General features: G+C 35.2%; 1 protein-coding gene across 1 annotated transcript in view; it reads right to left on the reverse strand.

Annotated features, from left to right (window-relative positions):
• The window catches only part of DOK6 (docking protein 6), a 243,200-nt gene continuing 224,863 nt past the window's right edge, over positions 1-18,337 (reverse strand). The window contains exon 8 of the mRNA XM_065669341.1: positions 1-309. Within this exon, the coding sequence (XP_065525413.1) occupies positions 170-309 (140 nt within the window). The 3' untranslated portion in view covers positions 1-169. The remainder of the gene's footprint in view (positions 310-18,337) is intronic.

Raw genomic sequence — 18,337 nt, forward strand, 5'->3', positions numbered from 1 at the left:
GCTTCAGGGAAGCCGCCTCTCCAGGTTTCCGCATTGGCGGTGACCCGGCTGGAGCTGGTAGGCATCAGTTTTCACGGCAAATAGTGGGTGCGGAGGGGGCCAGCGGCTCCCCAGCTCTAGCCGCAGGCTCCAGGCTCGACTGTTTCTCTTGGCCGGCTGCCCCCAGCTGTCATTGTACCAGGCCTGAGCCATAGCTGAAGGCGTAGCTGCTGGCCAGTGAGAGGGACTGCTGGTGCTCCTCACCCTGCTCCTCCTGGTAGCTGGGAAATGTCTGCGCCCGGGACACCTTTGCTGAGCTGAGGCTGTGACCTGTGGTGAAAGGGACATGGACACAAAAGATGTAACTCATCTTTCATTTAATTTACTTTCACCATGGACACGGACTTCGATAGGCTGGCTTCATACTGCCCCATGGTGCCAGGGTGCCTGGAGAGCAGATGTGCCACATTGGGCATTTTTTATTGTTTTTTGGTTTTTTAAATTGCATAATATCAATAGTATCTCTTATATTTGCTACTCTAAATCTCAGTTGTGTTTGTCAGTTAGAGCTGCTAGAGAACTAATGCACCTCTTTTTTATCTGAAGCACTGCTTAAGTAGTGGAAGTAATGCCAGCAGTTTCAAAGGGATTTGTCACACAAACGCTGTTAAATATACTTACTGTCTTTGAATAGGATGCCAGCTTGTCAGGCAAACACAGCATCATTGTCATTTCAAAATGAACTGGGGGTGGGATATAGACCATGTGGCAGAATACTAGCTGGGAAGAGTATGTGTGAGGTGTTTTCTTAGATGGGCTTACGAATCTCATATAACCATGGTTTGTTCGGTTGCAGCCAGCAAGATGGGAAATCAGGCATGAAAAGCCAATGACCAAACTCAGAAGATGACTCCTATGACCCAGTTTGGTAACCTGATCATTTTCCTACCTCTAAATTCCCTTTTGAAACTGACATTTAATTAGTATCACAATGTTCATTTCCAAAGTTCATATCTTCATGCAACATATATTCTCCAGTTTTTGGCAATGCATATTGAAGCCTTATTTAAAATTGCATTGGATTTATGCTTTCAAACATGTCTTTAATAGATGTATTATATGTAGGAATGCAAAATCTTATTTTTCCTTCAACCTCAGATATACTAAGAAATAGAATATAGACTCAAACACTGAAGAACTAGGCTCATGGTGAAATGCTTCAAAACAGCTGGCAGCTTTCTAGACTACCCGAGTAGTGCTGGAATTAAGAATGATGTTCACCAGGTTTGGCAAAACTGTCCTAGCATGCATTTGGAAAAGTTTGGCTATAAAATGTTACCGACAGCTTCATGAAAATAAAAAATCATTATTCCCCTGAAGACGAGAGAGCAATACTGGCACCAAGAGAGAGGAAAACCCAATGAATGAATTCAATCCTATTGAGGATAAAAAGGAAATTATATTCAAGTCTTCTATTCCCTGTATGTATGCCTCAGCTGCTACTACATCCTTACTGTTCTTTAAATGAATATTTCTAGCTGCTAAATCTTACAACAGGGCTGATATTAGCTATTCTCTAACCCAAAGGATTAAGGAAAATAAATGGCTTTTTCCCTGACTGCTACATTATATAATAATTAGATCCAATAAGACATGATCAACAGACCCTAAAGTTCAAAGACACCTTGACTCAAGCCAAACTGTGACATCCATCTATGGAAATAATCAGAAAATGAATAGAGGACATCAGTTCAAATGAAATGAGAAAGCTATGGGTAACAGAGAATTTGCAAGTTTAGGAAAGAATGTCTCTTTCAATACGTTTAATTTCAACATATATTGTTTTCAAAAGAATGAATTATATTAATGTATTTAAATAAAATTAATAAAAAAACAATGGTGGTAAAATAATTAAAGAGACCAACGGTTCAGAGTTGGCCTAAGACTTCTAAGTAATAGATGTCCAAAATGTAGAGGTGTGTTCAGCTTTTTTTTTTTTTTATTTGTTATATATATCCCATACTGGAAACTCTAAATTATAATAAATTCTTTTATTTGCATTCCTACTAAATATTATTTTAATACTCATACTGATCCGCCTTATAGAGTCCTGGGTACTGCAGTGTTTCCATATTTACACTTTATGTAAGCAGTAAGGATTTTGAAATTCAAGTTTCAACAGGAGAAGATTTTACAGTAAAGAATTTGAGTTCCACTGTTTTCTAAGCTTCCTCCTTCAGTAGTATTTTTTGTGCCCCATTTAGGTCTTAAAAGGTTAAGAGAAAAGAAGAATGCTGTTTATAGATCTCGCAGCTCTTTGGTACCACAGTTGTTTTCAAGAATACAAGACCAGCTCTTCCCTACAGTTCTTCTGATGTTGGCATAAGATGAATTTGATTAACACATACTCCATGACCTGAAGACACCAACAGAACTGGGGGAGGCTTTTTTCCTGTGGCTTACATAGGAAATGTCTTTCTTTTATTTAAATTTACTCTCTGGATCATAGAATACGATGAAGCTGTAGTCCAAAGCAATTAGGTATGAATGATCCAGCAAGATAATTTAACGCAAACTGGTAAATTACACCAAAATTAGATTTTTCCTGATCTTAATTATGTTGGAAGCAGAGGCATTATACACAAGGATCTTATTTCATGGCATGGTGCTTATTTATAACAATTCTTTAGACGAAAAAACCCAATGGTTTCCTAGTAACAGCAGTGATTGATGAACATACAAGTAAATCGATCACAATTTCTATCAGAAAACTTGCAGTACTCAGCTAAATGAAAGAAAAAAAAAAAAGAAAAAAAGAAGAGATCCAGGAATAAGCTTTAAAAGCTCCCTGACTGCTGCTCACTGGGAAGTGTTTTTCTCTGTTTTTCATTCAGAATTCAAATTCTTAACCAGAAGACAGGTGTCAAACCTTTTTCTTTTGCAAATGAAAAAAAAGGTCATGCTTTTCATTTCCAGCGCAAGAATTCAAGACACTCATCTGCTGTTCTTTGGTTTGAACACTCATCTCTGATGTGCAGGGCCTGTGTTAAAATTCCTCTCTGCCTGTGGGTACAGTTCAACATTACACTTTCTGTAACAGAAAAAAAGTCAGTTGAAAATGTTCCCTTTCTTCTCTCTACCAACACTACTGTTCACTGTCCCTCGGTTGTGCCACTGAAAGGCTGAAGTACTTTGGTCATCTGGTTTGCAAAAACCCTACAAACAGTTGAACTGGCACAGGCAAGGAGCAGCCAAGGGTAAGAGACGGCAGGGTTTTTGTCAGACTGTCTTTAGTACCAGATTGTTTGGGGAACGATGACCTGTGAGCAATATGCAACCAAATGCAGGTGAATGCTATTGCCAGCAGACTACTCACTTCTCTGATGCAGGATCACTTTTGAAAACCTGTGACTAAGCTTTTTCTAATGCAAGATCCAATATAAGCGCATAGGTTTTGCAGTTCAGTGATTAAAAATTAATAGAACTGGAGACTCCTATGTTTCAGCTTCAGTTGCAGATCTTGAAAGTACCTCATATTAGATAGTCACTAGGCAAAATAATCAGACTTTTGCAACTGCACAGCAAGCTTTCATCTGGTATTTCTTAACCTCTGAACAGATGACTTCACAAAAAAACCCCAACATTATGTGCTTCCAATACAGTTTTACTTTTTTTAGGTAATAATAAATTTATTTTTGAAAATATAATCTTGCATTTACATTCCTAAGATTATGAGCACAAATCAAAGCCATTAAATTAAAGCCAATTTGATATCTTTATTAGTATTATGTTTTGTACTTGGGAGTGCTCTCAGATTTCATGAGGACAAGAGCACTGTGATTGCTATAGACGTTTCTATAAATGTTACAGAAAACCACAGTTGTTCAAAAGAAATTTCTATGAATCAATCAGTACAAGCGAAAACCAAATAAAGTGAATCACTGGTTCCATTGTAAAGCAATCTTTTCTTTTTGGAAATATTCATTGGAAAGTTCTGTTCAAAATAAACAGAACAGTCTGAAAATCAGTGAAACAGAGACAATGGGATTTTATCTACAAAGGATGGTGCAAGGAGGTGGAAAAAACCCAATTAGCTAACAGATGTTTCAGGAATGAAACACTAGTAAGAAGGGGTTAGTTGTATGTTGTTTCCTCATGCAATTCTCACCGGACAATAAATGCAGCCCTTCAGCCAGAAAAGTTCACAAAAGTAGTCTTAGCCTTTAATCTAGATTTATGGTCTCTAAGGACTTTCCTAGCATCAGTGAAAGTGCCTGTTTATACCAAAGGAGGCCCACAGATTACACTGAGGATATGGCTTTGATGGGAAAGAATGTCTCAAAGTGCTTCATCCTCCAACAGTCTTTGCAGCATTTTTGTTAAGACACAGGACAAGATGGGAAATACACTGCAGCTATGCACCTAAAGCCCACTGGGGAAAATTAAAAGCTAACTGCAATAAACTAAATTACTATGACTGCTTATTTCAGATGGCAGCTTTTATCTTCTAAGGGCTTTTGTTGCAAAGAGAGTCCACATTTTACTCTGGGTAAAGAAAATGTTCCTCAAAAAATAACAAACCCTTACTACAATCTCAAATCAGTTAAGTGGCTATTATTTTGTCAAAAAAGATACTTTCATTTAAGGCAGAAAATAAATGATTGCTGTTATCCTATTTTTAAATTGATACTGGTTAAAATTCTGCCAACTCTCTATATTGAATATACAGTGTCTTCTATTAAGCTGTTGATGACAAAGCAGCTTTTCTTTTTCTGCTGTTAGATGATTGGAATAACTAAAGCAAAGTTTCATAGCAGGACAAACTGCTATAAAGCAAAACATTTATTTTGCACTAATGATGCAGTTGGATTGGAAGGGCATTAATTGCTACAGCAATTATGCTGTCACTCAAAAAAGATGCAATGGAAGGAAGCAGATGGAAACTGAAAAATAGTATAAACTACATTACAGCATACTGATTTCCATATACTTATTGCACATGGAACTGTGGGCCTCTTTCAGTTTCAAATAAAGAAATACAAGTTTTCCCTTGAATTTAACTATAGTTGGAATTAAAACTCCAGGGAGCATAGGTGGGCCCCAAATTTTATACTTTCTAAAATAATTTTGGATTCCATTTCATCAAATATTTATCTTTCTGAAGGGAAAATTAATATCAGGAAATATTTTTTGATACAGATTTTTTAAAAACGGCTTAGTTCATTAATAAGAAATAATACTGAATAAAAAAATAAATTGATGATAAAATATATATGAAATATATTGAGAGTGACTGTAAAAAAATCAAAAACCACAAACCAATACCCCAAGCTCCTAGCATTTTAAAATACTTAATTTTATTCTCAGTTAAAAAGCATCTTAATTTTCTTCAGAATTTGAAATTAAATTAATAATTCTGAGGGTTTTTGGCCAGCATCAAGATTAGTAAGTACCTAAGGGGAATATACTTGTTACAGAACCCTATCATTTTTCAGAATTGGAATGCTATTATTTAACTTGAAAGTTTTGGGCATTGTCTTAAAGTTCTCCTCTAGAAAATAAAAAAATTTATATGTGCATGGAGAAAAGATTGCAGGATTGTCAATTTTAAAACAAGAAATTTACAACATGACAAATTTTTGAGTCTTACGGAAAAAGTTCTCAACGTTACAATTTTGGCACAGGAATGCTGGTTTTATGAAGAGTACATTTACAAGTTAGTATTTTGAAATAAAGTAAAAGCATGTTCTTACACCACTCCAATAGTGATAGTTGTTTGTGTACTTATGAACAATGTGAATTTCTTGTAAATATTATGTACAAAAAACACAACAAAAAAAAGAGCATTATTTCATCTGTACCCCTGCCTAAGATAACAAGTGTTTAAGAGCAGTATCTTGAATCACATAACTAAAACTAATGTACTGACTAAAGGTCAGGTTGGTTTCATTGTAGTTGTGTACTTCCAGATAGTGTTTTTAAATACTTTCTCTCTTATTGCGTTTAAAGTCTATATTACCTACTTAGGCTATCAGAAGTTCATGTAGCTCCTGTGGCAGAAATATCAGAACATCAACCACATCTTTCTTAATGATGAGTATGTTTAACTTGCCCTTTAACTGATTATCTTTCTGTATTGGGGAGTTTTTCTAGTAATGCATGTTTTTATTCATAGTACCATCTTTCTATGCCTCTGTGTGCTTATAAAGAAAGAGACATACATAAACACTTGCTACCTAACATCTCCACCAAGGAAATGGAAAAGGAAGCTACTTGCGCAATCTGATACTACCCAATAGTCTTTCCCCTTTCTGCGTGCATTCCTGCACCCAAAATATGACACTTATGGGAAAAATAATCTATTTTACATATTCGATTTCTTTGACTTGTGCTCTTCCATTTGTAACATACAATTGTATACCTGCATGCCTGAACTACAGAGAGATTAAAGAAAAGAAAGCATCTAACTGGAGAAGTGATTTTTTTTTTTTTTTAGTTCTGTACTCTGAGCCAACATGCAGATAAAGACAATAAGATTTTAGCTAGCTTTCCTATGTTGTCTTCCACATACAGGCTGCAGTGGTCCTTACAGAGATTAACTGATTTCAACTTTACAGCTTTTTATACTTGCGCTAATGTTGCAAGAGATTAACTGATTTCAACTTTACAGCTTTTTATACTTGCGCTAATGTTGCAATATGAAACCAGCATCCTCTCTGCCTCTGTTCTGAGTTCAGCTCCTCAACTATGCCAACACAATTGAAGGAGGTGTAATCATGTTCTCACTTAACATAATATTAGGCAAAGATCCAACTTCACTTCAAAACAAAGAGATTTTTTCAGATGAAAACTCCAGAAAGAAGAGTTTCTGAATGTGGTTTTACAGATCCTACAGAAGCAACTTTCTTTGCTTTTTTTTTTTTTTTTTTTTTTTTTAATGATACTTTCAATTTTTAGTTTATTGATTTTTAAAGTATTTATCAGGGAACCTTGATCTATGCTACCCCTGCACTGAGCAAGCAAGAGGGATGAATCAATTCTAAACCCATATTCTAACCCAAACTTTTCTGTGATATGGTGCAACACTGTATTTTCAGCCAGTTCGTTTTGTGAGAGAAAAAATTTCTTTGTTTTAAATCAAAGAAAACATTCAGCTGTTCTTCCTGACTGGCACACAGTATTAGAAGAGTCACAGTTTTCTGTGAATCGTTAAACAGGTGATACAATTTGTCTATGTTAGAGAAATGACTGTGGTCAAGGATTTTGTTTTATAATGAAAGATACAGGCATCATAGAATAGTTAGGTTTGGAAAGGACCTTAAGATCATCTAGTTCCAACCCCCCCTGCTATGACTCTGAAGAAAAGCTTTTGAGATAAAATGTGTGCAGTTTAATACAGAAATGTGTCAAAATATCACCAAGTGAATTAAAACTTTAAATAAAATCTTGAATGAGTGCCATAACAGAGCTACCTGAAAAGGCTTAGTACCTTGTACAAAGTGGCTAGCAGTTCCAGCCCAATTTATCCTTTCAACCACAGACTCAGTCAACCAGAAACTAATATAAAACATGTCTACATAATTTGCAAAATTAAGACTTATTATGAAAATAATAACTCTGTTCTTGAACTTCACTTATCCAAAGTAAAATAAAATTATTTCATTTGCCAAAGATGTAAACAAAGGCTAAGCATTTTTACACAAAATGTAAGTAATTTCATTTTCCTGTTCAAGCTTGAGGTAATGAACTTTTTAAACAGAAACTTCAGGAAACTGAGACATTCTGTGTTAGTAATATTAAGGAAAGAAAAAGAAAATGGTGGAGGAGAAATTCCTGCAAGTGACGATTTCTTTCACTTCAAGGAATATTAGAATTTGATGAGAATGCTGACAAATGATGATAGGAAAATGCAAGAAATAAGCAGAAATGAATGCTCTGATCCTAACTGCATATGGGAAAGGCTAAAGTAGGGGGAAGAAATAACAGCTAAGGAAAACTCCAGTAACAAAATTATTTTAGTCTTCATAGTGCTTTGCATCATGGGGATATAATAAACCAACAAAAGGAAACATAATAAAATTATCCTGCTCCTGGAATAACTGAAACATAGAAAAATACAAAGCTAGTGAAAAAACCCCACCAAATGTGAAAGAAAGATGAAATTGCTTGGATTTAGTTCCTTTGTCTCAAATAATGATTTCTGCTGTTATTTAAGTAGGCAGAGCCACACAGTTTGCTGTCTTTTGCTTTTGATTCCTAGGTAGAGTAGCAAGTCATTATGAGAGTCAACTGATTGTTGACCTCCGTGCATAGATTGTGAGCATAATTTACTTTTTCTTTGACATCCTTGAAAAATTGCGTCTACCAGAGTAGAAGTAGGTAGCTATGTATGCAGTATTGTCATCTTGATTTACCAATTTGTTAGCTCATGGTTCACTTTTCCCTTCCTCAGAATGTTTTTGTTGCATTTTTATTACAGCCAAAATAAATGCCTGGTCAAAACATAGATTTTATCAGACAACTTGTTAAAAAAATCAACTCCTAAATCTGTTACTGATGTTACATTTTAAAGCATCTTACTAAAAAATGTAATGCAAAAATGTAAATTTATACATTGCATATCACATTGATGATATGGAATATCTCACTGTTAAATATTTATTGCATTTCAAATCATGTTGACGTTTCCACTTGAATATGTATTCCACAAAATACCATAAAGGCTTCATGCAATTCTACTGATAATACAGAGATGAAATGAAACAATGAATTTCTGTTATCATATTAGAGTATCTAAAGTGAAATGAAGTAAAAAAATACATTGACAAAGTGTATATAATATAGAGATACCACTTTGAAATGGATTCTACTGGAAGCTGAGTGATTAGTACTTTTCAATCTTGTTGTCTAATTCTGCTGATCTTTGGTGTGGCAAATATTTCCTGGCCCATTAGTATTTTCATTGTAAATCACAAAGATTTATAACTAGCCCATAAAAAATTGCCATAAAATGTAACTCAGCACATGAAGTCTGAAGCCAGAGTGCAAATTTGGTCTGACAGGATGGAGGGAATATGTTTTTCAGCACATTTTTACGTAAGTAAAATATAGCTTTGATTGGAAAAAGAATAAAAAGAAAAATTTGGCAGGCAGTATAGTTTATACTGCTTGACACAGGAAAAGATGGGGATAAAGGATTTATGAGACCCCAAATGGATACCTATTCTACAAACACTAATTTTAAAAGACAATTTTATCATGTAAATACAACACGAGAACTAAACACATATAAAATATACAGTCTAAGATAGGCAGGAGATACAGCTGAGCACTTCCTTTGGCTCTCCCAGGCAGTTTCTTTGCTTACCTGAAGAACCAAGGAAATAGGGAGATACAGGGTAAAAAAAAACCTAACCCTTATAAAAAACAACCAAAAAAGCAAAACCAAATCCAAAACATGTTTTATGCCTGTCTGGCTTTTGCTGTGGAGTCAGACATGCACCACTTCTGGCCTGTTCAAAGAAAAGGAATGCCTGGCTATTGAAAATTATTATGAGGTGTAATTGCACCACTCGTTTTAGCATCAGCTGTGTCTTAGATTACCTCAGAAAATTGTTGCACTTCAGTCTCAGTCCTGTTTGAATTCTGCTAGCACTCCTAACTGCATGGAAGCAGGAAAAATCATCGGTTTTGGCCATATTCTTGTACCTCTGCTACAGAACTCATATTCATTTAATTACTGCATTTCCCGGGTATTTAAGAACAAAATGCTATCCAAACTGAAGGCAATGTCTTCCAAAGACAGGAAAAAGTCTTGGTAAAATGTCTTTCATTCAAGGAACTTTGAACCTGGCCAACTGGTCTTGCTTATATGTATTTTGCTGGGATGGGGAGGAGAAGGGTGGTTTATCAGAGGTAAAAACATAGTTCCCAGTTTAATAAAATAAGTTATATAAACTGACTAAAGATTTTTCATTATTTTCCTTTCTGTCATCAGTGAATGAATTTCAGAAAAGATAACATCTCACATTAATACACGCAGGGATGAAACACAACTTTTAGAACTTACGCCTATCAAAATGTGTTCCATTTTTTAGCCATACAATGAAAGCATTTCTTAAACCATTTGTTACTTAAGCTTTCTATGAAATAGCTTTTTATGAAATTGTCCTTAGAAATATTCTTTAGAAGGCCTTAATGTTATTTCAAGCCACAACCAGATAGTAATAATAGATGTTAATTTATTAAACCATTTGTTACTTAAGCTTTCTATGAAATAGCTTTCTATGAAATTGTCCTTAGAAATATCCTTTAGAAGGCCTTAATGTTATTTCAAGCTACAACCAGATAGTAATAATAGATGTTATATAAAAGTGATATATTGTCTTAGCTAATAATTAGCTCTCTGGCAATGATTAAGAAGCTTCCTCAAATGCTTGAAGACATGAAGACACACCTCTGCAGCAGTTTTAAAGAAGAAAGGACAATAGATTTTTACTTTTTTTGGTTACAATTTGAAATTGTAGACTTGCCTTAAGCTTACTTAATAAGACTTGAGACTGTGTGTATTTTATCTAAAATATGAGCTTGTTTTACTTACTTTAAAATTGGACTTCGCCTTTCACTGCACCTGTTTGGAACAGCTTAAAAGGATAGACTGAATTAGTGAATAACTGAAAAACTGTAACTACAGATTTAGGAATGCTTTGATACTTTCCCACTAAAATAACAAAGATGATCTGCAAATGGCATGCAGTCATTATAGATATTTGTCACTTAAAGATGTTTCTTAGACTACATACATCAGTACTACTAACCCAATGAAAGCATGGTGATAGCTAATTTTAATGTTAGAAAAGTATAATCTTTCCAGGGAAAACTCATTTTACCTACTTCTGGAAGTAGGAAACCAGAAGAGAGTTTTGAAAAGGAGCAGTAAACCAAAAGGGAATTTTCTCGTTGAAATGATAGTATCATTATGAGTTTAATATCTGTTTGCAAAATGATGTTGTAAAGCTCTACCAGAAAAAGTAATTGCTTTTTAGTAAGGAATTTTGCAGGCTACCATTATACTATTGCAATTTAGGGTTCTGAGCATATTTTATATTTTAGAGAGAAAGCATAAGCTGAGGTTGAAAAGACTGACTAGAAGAAACTAGGGGTTTTTTTATTTTTTTTAGATATTTTTCAATTATTATTCCATCTGCCTCAAGCAGACCTCTTTTCTATTTTCTAAAGGATGACAACTTAATGCTCCCTTTATTTTTACAGGATTTAGTTCAGATTTCTCACATTTAGTGGTTTATTCAGGATAAACCAAGCACGATTTTTTAAAACAGAAATAAAAACCCTAGCTTATTTAAAATATTTCGGGCTCAAACACAAGGACAAGTTCATAGTATAACAATTTGTCATTAATAGGAGAATTTGAGATCCATGTGGTAAAACTTGAGCAAGCTTGAAATAAGTGTTACTGGATCCCATCCTGAGCTAGCCCAACAGAATTGATGCTAATTGCTGACATGATAACAGAGACCATTTCCAGTCAGTGGTATTTAATTGAGGATCTTTCCATCTCCATATTCTCTTCAGTATCCAGGCTGATTTTTTTTTTTTTTCCCTATGAATAAAAATTGTATTGTACTTTCTAAAGTTAGCTTAGCTATGACCATTAAACATTCCACTTATCTTAGCTAAATATTGTCTTGAAATAAATAGACATGCATTGATCTGAATTGGAAATCAAATTTTACAATTTTCAGATGAGAAACTTGTATACTGTGCACAAAAAACACAGAAATGGATTTTATGACAGATACTTGAGGTATAGTTTGAAAAATTCTCTAACTAATAGGAAATTGTATAAAACTACTTCTGGGGACAGATATATCAAATCTCCTGCATGCTTCCATGCTGTCTTCTGAGGCATTTGTTATTAGGCAATGCAAGTGGTTGAACAGTTTATTAGCTTTAATCCAGCAGGGAAGCTCCTAAGTTCCTTCCCAAAGCTTCTGTGCAGCCATTGAAGGCACTGGGAATACAGGAAATGTTACTGTCTGTATTGAATGCAATAGCACTTTGTGCTCTTTTGTTCCTTGCAGAGATTCTCCATATAAAACATGTGGAAATAAGGCAGTTTACAGAGGCTAAACAAATTATTTTCCCCTATAATTTATTCTGTAAAATAAAGAAGCTCATTGATTTTTAGGTTATATAAGTTTAATTGGAATAAAGTAAATGACTAAAACATCAATGAAGCACTCAGGAAAGTTAATCAATTTTTCATGATACTATAAATAATTTTTTCTAGCTGTGAAAGCCTTCAATTACCCACCAGGAAATAAAAAACAATGGCTATAATTCACTGAGGGATGCAACTGATGTTCTTTCCCATTTTTAACCTGAAAGAGAAATTCACTGTGATTAAGTGTGAACAAGCTGTGTAATTTTCCTCAGACTTGTGAAAAGCTGGAGGAAATGAGTGAAGGTAAATCTTATGAAGGTATGTCAAAGTGCTTGATCTGCTTGTGTCTGGAGATGGGAGCCTCCCCTTTTCTTTACTCTCTCTGATGACTGAAAAAACAGCTTAAGCAAAAGCACTTATTTCTCCCCCTGCTCCCATCAAATAAATAAATAAATAGAATAGAAAACCCAATGGTAACAGTAAGACACACTGAAATTACCAACTACATATCTTCTCTCTGTAAAATTTGTTATTACATCTGTAAATATTCTGTCCTGTTTTGCCTTTTCTGTTCCACAGCTCTCTGAGGCTGTTTTTTTGTTGGCATTCGTTTTGTGGCCTCTCAAATCACAGAAGCTGCGAGAACAGCACAGCAGCAGTCCCTTCAACAACTTTCCTTAATCCCAGCTGCTGGGAAGGGATCTTGAGAACCCCAGTGCATTCTGGCAAATCAATTGACTGATCCGCTGAAGCAGGAAGGGGTAGAGAACTATCATATCTTAAGAGACGTTCATTCTGCCCTCTCCCATTGCCTATTAGTTAAGTGCTACTAAAGCAAGCTAGGAAATGAAAAAAAAAAAAAGTGCCTTTAGCAATCCTATGGAGAACATGACATGTACAAAGTAATTATATTTCACACAGAGATTTGGAGGAAAGTGTTTTACATTAAAGAAAAGCATTTTCCTTATGGTGATTTTGCTACTGGCTTGGACTGGAAAGAGCTCTAATGCAGAAGTTAAATTCATTATGAGTGTCTGCAGTTATACTATACAGATAACAGATGATGAGGTGAACAAAGGTGAATATCGCAGGTTGACTAATGTTAAAGATATTGGTGCTGCGTAGCAGTTTGGCTAAGGGCGTGAAGAATGGCATGGAGCCACCAGCAGTAGAAGGGAAAGAGTTACAAAAAGGACCTACTTCCTAATTTCTGAATGAAGTCTGAGGAATTTCTTGTGTGTCTATACCATTCAGAGCTCCAGCCATTTTCAGCTACTGGCAGCCACACAGCAGAAGGTGAAATTCAGAGCAGTCTTTCATGGAATGCTGCTCAGAGTATATGAGGATACAATAGAGACTAAAACCAGCTTTGCCTTCCTCCACCATGGCTTGCTGCTTTTTGTGCTGTTTCTGCTCTCACTGCCCATTCTGCCAGAGCAGCATATAATGTAGAAGCATACCATATGCAATGGTATTCTTGAGTTATGTTGCTACTTCTTCATGAACACTGCAAAAATTATTAACTCACATGTAAATCTTTAGGTTTATCAGTTAAGCTCTAAAAGGAGAGAAGTGAATAATGGAATATAAGTAGCTTTCCAGAAGGACAAACAGGGGAATTTTGAGAGCAGGAAATCAGCTGTGATTTAAAATGAAGTTAAAGTATAACTTCAGCAGAAACTGATGAAACATGATGACATACTCTTACATTAAGGCAAAATGGCAGCTTGCAAAACTGTGCTGTATGAGGTACTGTCTCCAGGCTGCAAAAGTAAAGCTAAACTAAAATTAAACATATATATTCTTTCCTTTAAGACCATATTGAGGACAATTTTAAGGGTAAAAAAACCAAAAAAACCCCAAAATGCCTAATGAAGCAATTTCATAAAATAAAGAAGAAAGCAGATTACTTTTTCCAATTATTTCGAATATATCTCTTTATAGCCTCCTCCTCCTTGGAGAAATAATAATTAAAAATCAGTAATTGTGAGAACTTTTACTCATCACTTGTTCAAGAAAATAAAGCAGTACTGAGGAGTCCTTAGCTGAGTCCTCAAGATGAGATGTGAGATAACTCTTGTATGACAGGTATGCTATTATCAACAAAATATAAATGATTTATGTCAGAAGAAGTAAGAGAGTTACAATCCTTTATGTTATAGCTAGCACCAGTGATGACTGTACCATGCTGATTACTCAGGACACTGATTCTGCACATAAAATCACCATATTTACGGTCCATAGCTAGAACTTGTAGTTAAAAGAATTTTCTTTATATAGTTTTGCAGCTGCAGACATGAGTATTACTAAGGCACAGAGGAAAGAGTATTATATCTTTCTTGGAGGGCTTTGTCTCACAAGATGAGAACTTTGAATTCTTTTATGATGTTACATTTTTCTTCATCAGTGGGAGAATGAGATTCACATAACAGTTAGTTACTTCCACCTTTCTTTACAATGGATATTTAATGAAATACAGGAATAGGTATAAAAGCCTCTAAAATAGCTCAGAAACTGATGTACTAATTCAAAATGTCTGCCAGTCACTGCTCAGTACAACAATCCCTGGCTTCATAAATTCACTTTGAAAGGCAAAACAAAACAGATATTTCTGCCTTTTTAAAGAGCCTCACGAGAGCAACCATATGCTAGAAAAGGCATTTTTCTGGGGTATAGGTTCTGCCTGTCCATTTACGTTAGAGGATAATCAGGAATTGAATTTAAAAGACAACTAGGGAGCTATGTGAATTTTAGAAGACATTCAGGCCTGCTGCTGAAGGCTGTGAGACCATATGCTTTGCTCCTATAAAAGTGTTTTTCAGAAGATACCTGGGGATTTCAGTGGAGGCAACGAGGAATGGGAGATCCAATTTTTACATCTTTGGTAGAATGGCTAAGTAGCAATGATTCAGGCAACTATACTGCCATGATGCACTACAAAACAGTCTTACCACTAGTAAACTGTTACTTTAAGAGCAAAATTAAGGAAGCAGTAGCAGCAAGAAGCACACTGAAAAATGTAGTGTTACTGTTTCTACCGGCTAGCTATTATTCTTCTTCATTAAAAAAAAAACTAATTGCCTTCAAAAAGCATCAAAGATGTGTCACAATATCATAAATTTCCTTTCCCCAAAAAGCAAAGAATTCTAGTTTGAAAAGAAAGAGAAGAAAAACCTCTACAGCACGATTTCTTTCTCTCTTTTTTCTTCATTTTTTTGAACTTGGGCCATGCAAAAGTAAAAGAATGTGAAGTAGTGTGAAGTATTGTGAAGTAGTGTGAAGTAGTATGAAGTAGTATTTATTGTGCTGGGGTGATAGCACCTTTGCAAGAGCTGGGGTAGAGGAAAAGGAAGTATTATCTTAGTATTTTAACTTTGAATCAAATAAAGGAAGCAAATAACACTCTTCACTGTTTAAGAGTAGAGGCACCATCTGACAGAAAGCATTTCCTCCTCAAAGTAGGACATGATTTTTGCTTCACCCTTTGATAAGAGACTTTGCATCTACTGTAGTCACTCCCATGATGTCACACAAAATCTATAATTTCCAGTTCTTTTAATGCCCCATTTTTGCCTAAAAAGAACCTAGTATATATATATATGTATATATTTAACTTACCAACTAGAAGCTATGAAACCAGTGAGAATAATTTCAAATTATGAGCAATACCAAATCACTAGGAGGATCTGTGTGTTGCTCAATCCACTCGTGCTATAGTAAGAATAGGGCTGGAAGGTCTAAAACACTCTTTTATTCTGTTGTACAGCAGTCACTCTGCTACCTGCATTACTCCTTGATGATCAAAGTTAGGCACAGGGATAGAGTACAGTCCTTTTTAGTGAGACGGAGAGCACCTCTTCAAACAGAGCCTTTTCTTATTTTTCTCCCATTAGTATCATTTGCACTGCATCTAGCTCTATTATAAAGCAGAGCTATTCTATTACGACTTGTCTCTAAATTAATCTATAGTAAATGTGTATATGTAAAAGATAGGGGGCCTTGGCGGATGTAAAGTACGCATTTGAATATTGCTCCCTGTGTCTCTCTCAAGTCTGCTATTTAACTTATTTCTCCCACTATATATACCATTTAATATTATTTATTATGTTAGGAAGGTTTTTTTTTGAGAAAAAAATAAACCCAAATATCTCCAGATGCTAGTCTTTTTACAAATAATTTGAATTTGCATTACTGTTAATTTTAGATGACAAAATATTTATTCAGCAGTTCCATCAAATTGATTAACTTTATGACTTTTGACATGCATACATATTTCTTTTCTTATTTTTGAGAAATCTTTTAAATTCTTAGACTTCAACAGAATTCAAACTATTCTTTTTCTCTGAGGAGAGCCAACTGGCATTAAGCCACTCGCTTTTGTTCACCTTAATTGAATAAGAATTGAAAAAGTGGTTGACAATAATTGACAAAAAAGAGACATATTTGACTTTTTAAAATTCTGAGAAACAATAAGTTTAATACTAAACTATTTTTCCCCCTCCAAATATTCCTAAATAATTCAAATATTGTCAAGGAATAGATGATGGAAAATTTTCTGATGAGATGATCACGTATAACTGAATTTTCCTAAGGATTCATACAACCCCTATTTCCATATTTCCATATCTTGTTTTTTTAACTTCATCAGCAATATCATGCATAAACATTTTCCATCAAGCATTACAGAGTGATCTGAGAAAATGTATAATTTATTACCAAGAATCTTAAAAATATTCTAGTAGCTTTTGAATAGTTTTGATTTTTAGTATTATACTACTTTTTATCATAGGATTTATTTCTATTTTGGATATATACAGTGCCAAGAGCTTGTTAGCATGAACAAGAACCAGGCTCAGAATGTACTCAGCTGTAAGCATAGAACTATGATTCTATACCTGCCCCCAGTTCTCAGGTCTGCTAGGTTTACTTTTTGCCCGTTAAACAGCACAAATGGGACGTAGAGCAGGCAGAGGTTGCTGCTACAGAATTCCCCCCAACTAGGCTGCAGTTCTCTTGCCCTAAATCTTGGGGGTGTAAATTCAGTGTTCTGCAGCTTTTCTGTACATTAGAAATAGGCATGAAGAATCAAAAATCTACCGCCAGCCAGGCTGGATGGGGTTTTGAGCAACTTGGTCTAGTGGAAGGTGTCCCTTATCACGGCAGGCGGTTGGAACTAGATGATCTTTAGGGTTCCTTCCAACCCAAACTATTCTATGATTCTATGATTCTTTTTCGTATACCCAGATCATGTCTTGGGTAAAATCTCCTCTTTCTCTATTAGGTTTTCTCAGGTGCCCCCATATTTAGAGGAGGACTTGATAAAACAGGATGCTTTATAGAGCATATACTAAATATTATTGAGAGAAATGAAGAGAAATATATGGAAGTATAGTAAGCTGAGACACACCGTTAACCATTTTACCAGCTGTTATATGTCTTGCTGGACTCCTTTGGCTGTTTACCTGTCCTAGAAACTCTAAATTCATTTTTTTCAAACTGATGCTTTATCAGCTGGAACACCATTGCTGCTTAAAAGATTTTAATATCATTCATCAGAGCTGCTGTCATTTCACATCACTTAGCAGAATGTCCCACTGTCATATGAGAAGTCAGCACACCTGCTGAAAACCGTGAATATTAATTAAATCTATAACAATGAAATAAAGAAAAGTGTATCATTTAGATACAAAGCATCCAGATGAGAACGACCTGGTCTCACCTTAAAAGAAAATTTTTTCCCCAAAAGATTTAATTTCCTGATAAAAAAATAGCATATTATATTTCACATTCTGTTTTACTTTACAGCTGACTGAGTCAGTTGAGAAATAACTACCCCGATCCCTGTGCTGGTTTAAACATTCCTGATGATCTCGATTATTTTTTCTTCTACCAACAAAAGAAAACTAAAGCAGAGCACAGCTTTTAGTGCACCCAGGCAACACTCCAGTCTCCATCACTGTTTCAGACATCAGCTGCAGCTGTGCAATTCCATCTCCTTCAGGAGAATTGTTCCCAAATGCCATCACAATGACTTCTGGGTTTTTAAATCAAAGGCCAATTTAGGCCCTACTCCCCTCCACGCTCCCCTTAAAGGCTCACAACCTCATCTTGCTGCAGTCACACATGATTATCCCATACGTGCAGGTGTCTGTGGCATGCAGCGTGACAATCAAG

Source organism: Lathamus discolor, chromosome 2 (genome assembly GCF_037157495.1).
Source record: "Lathamus discolor isolate bLatDis1 chromosome 2, bLatDis1.hap1, whole genome shotgun sequence".
NCBI classification, from domain to species: domain Eukaryota; kingdom Metazoa; phylum Chordata; class Aves; order Psittaciformes; family Psittacidae; genus Lathamus; species Lathamus discolor.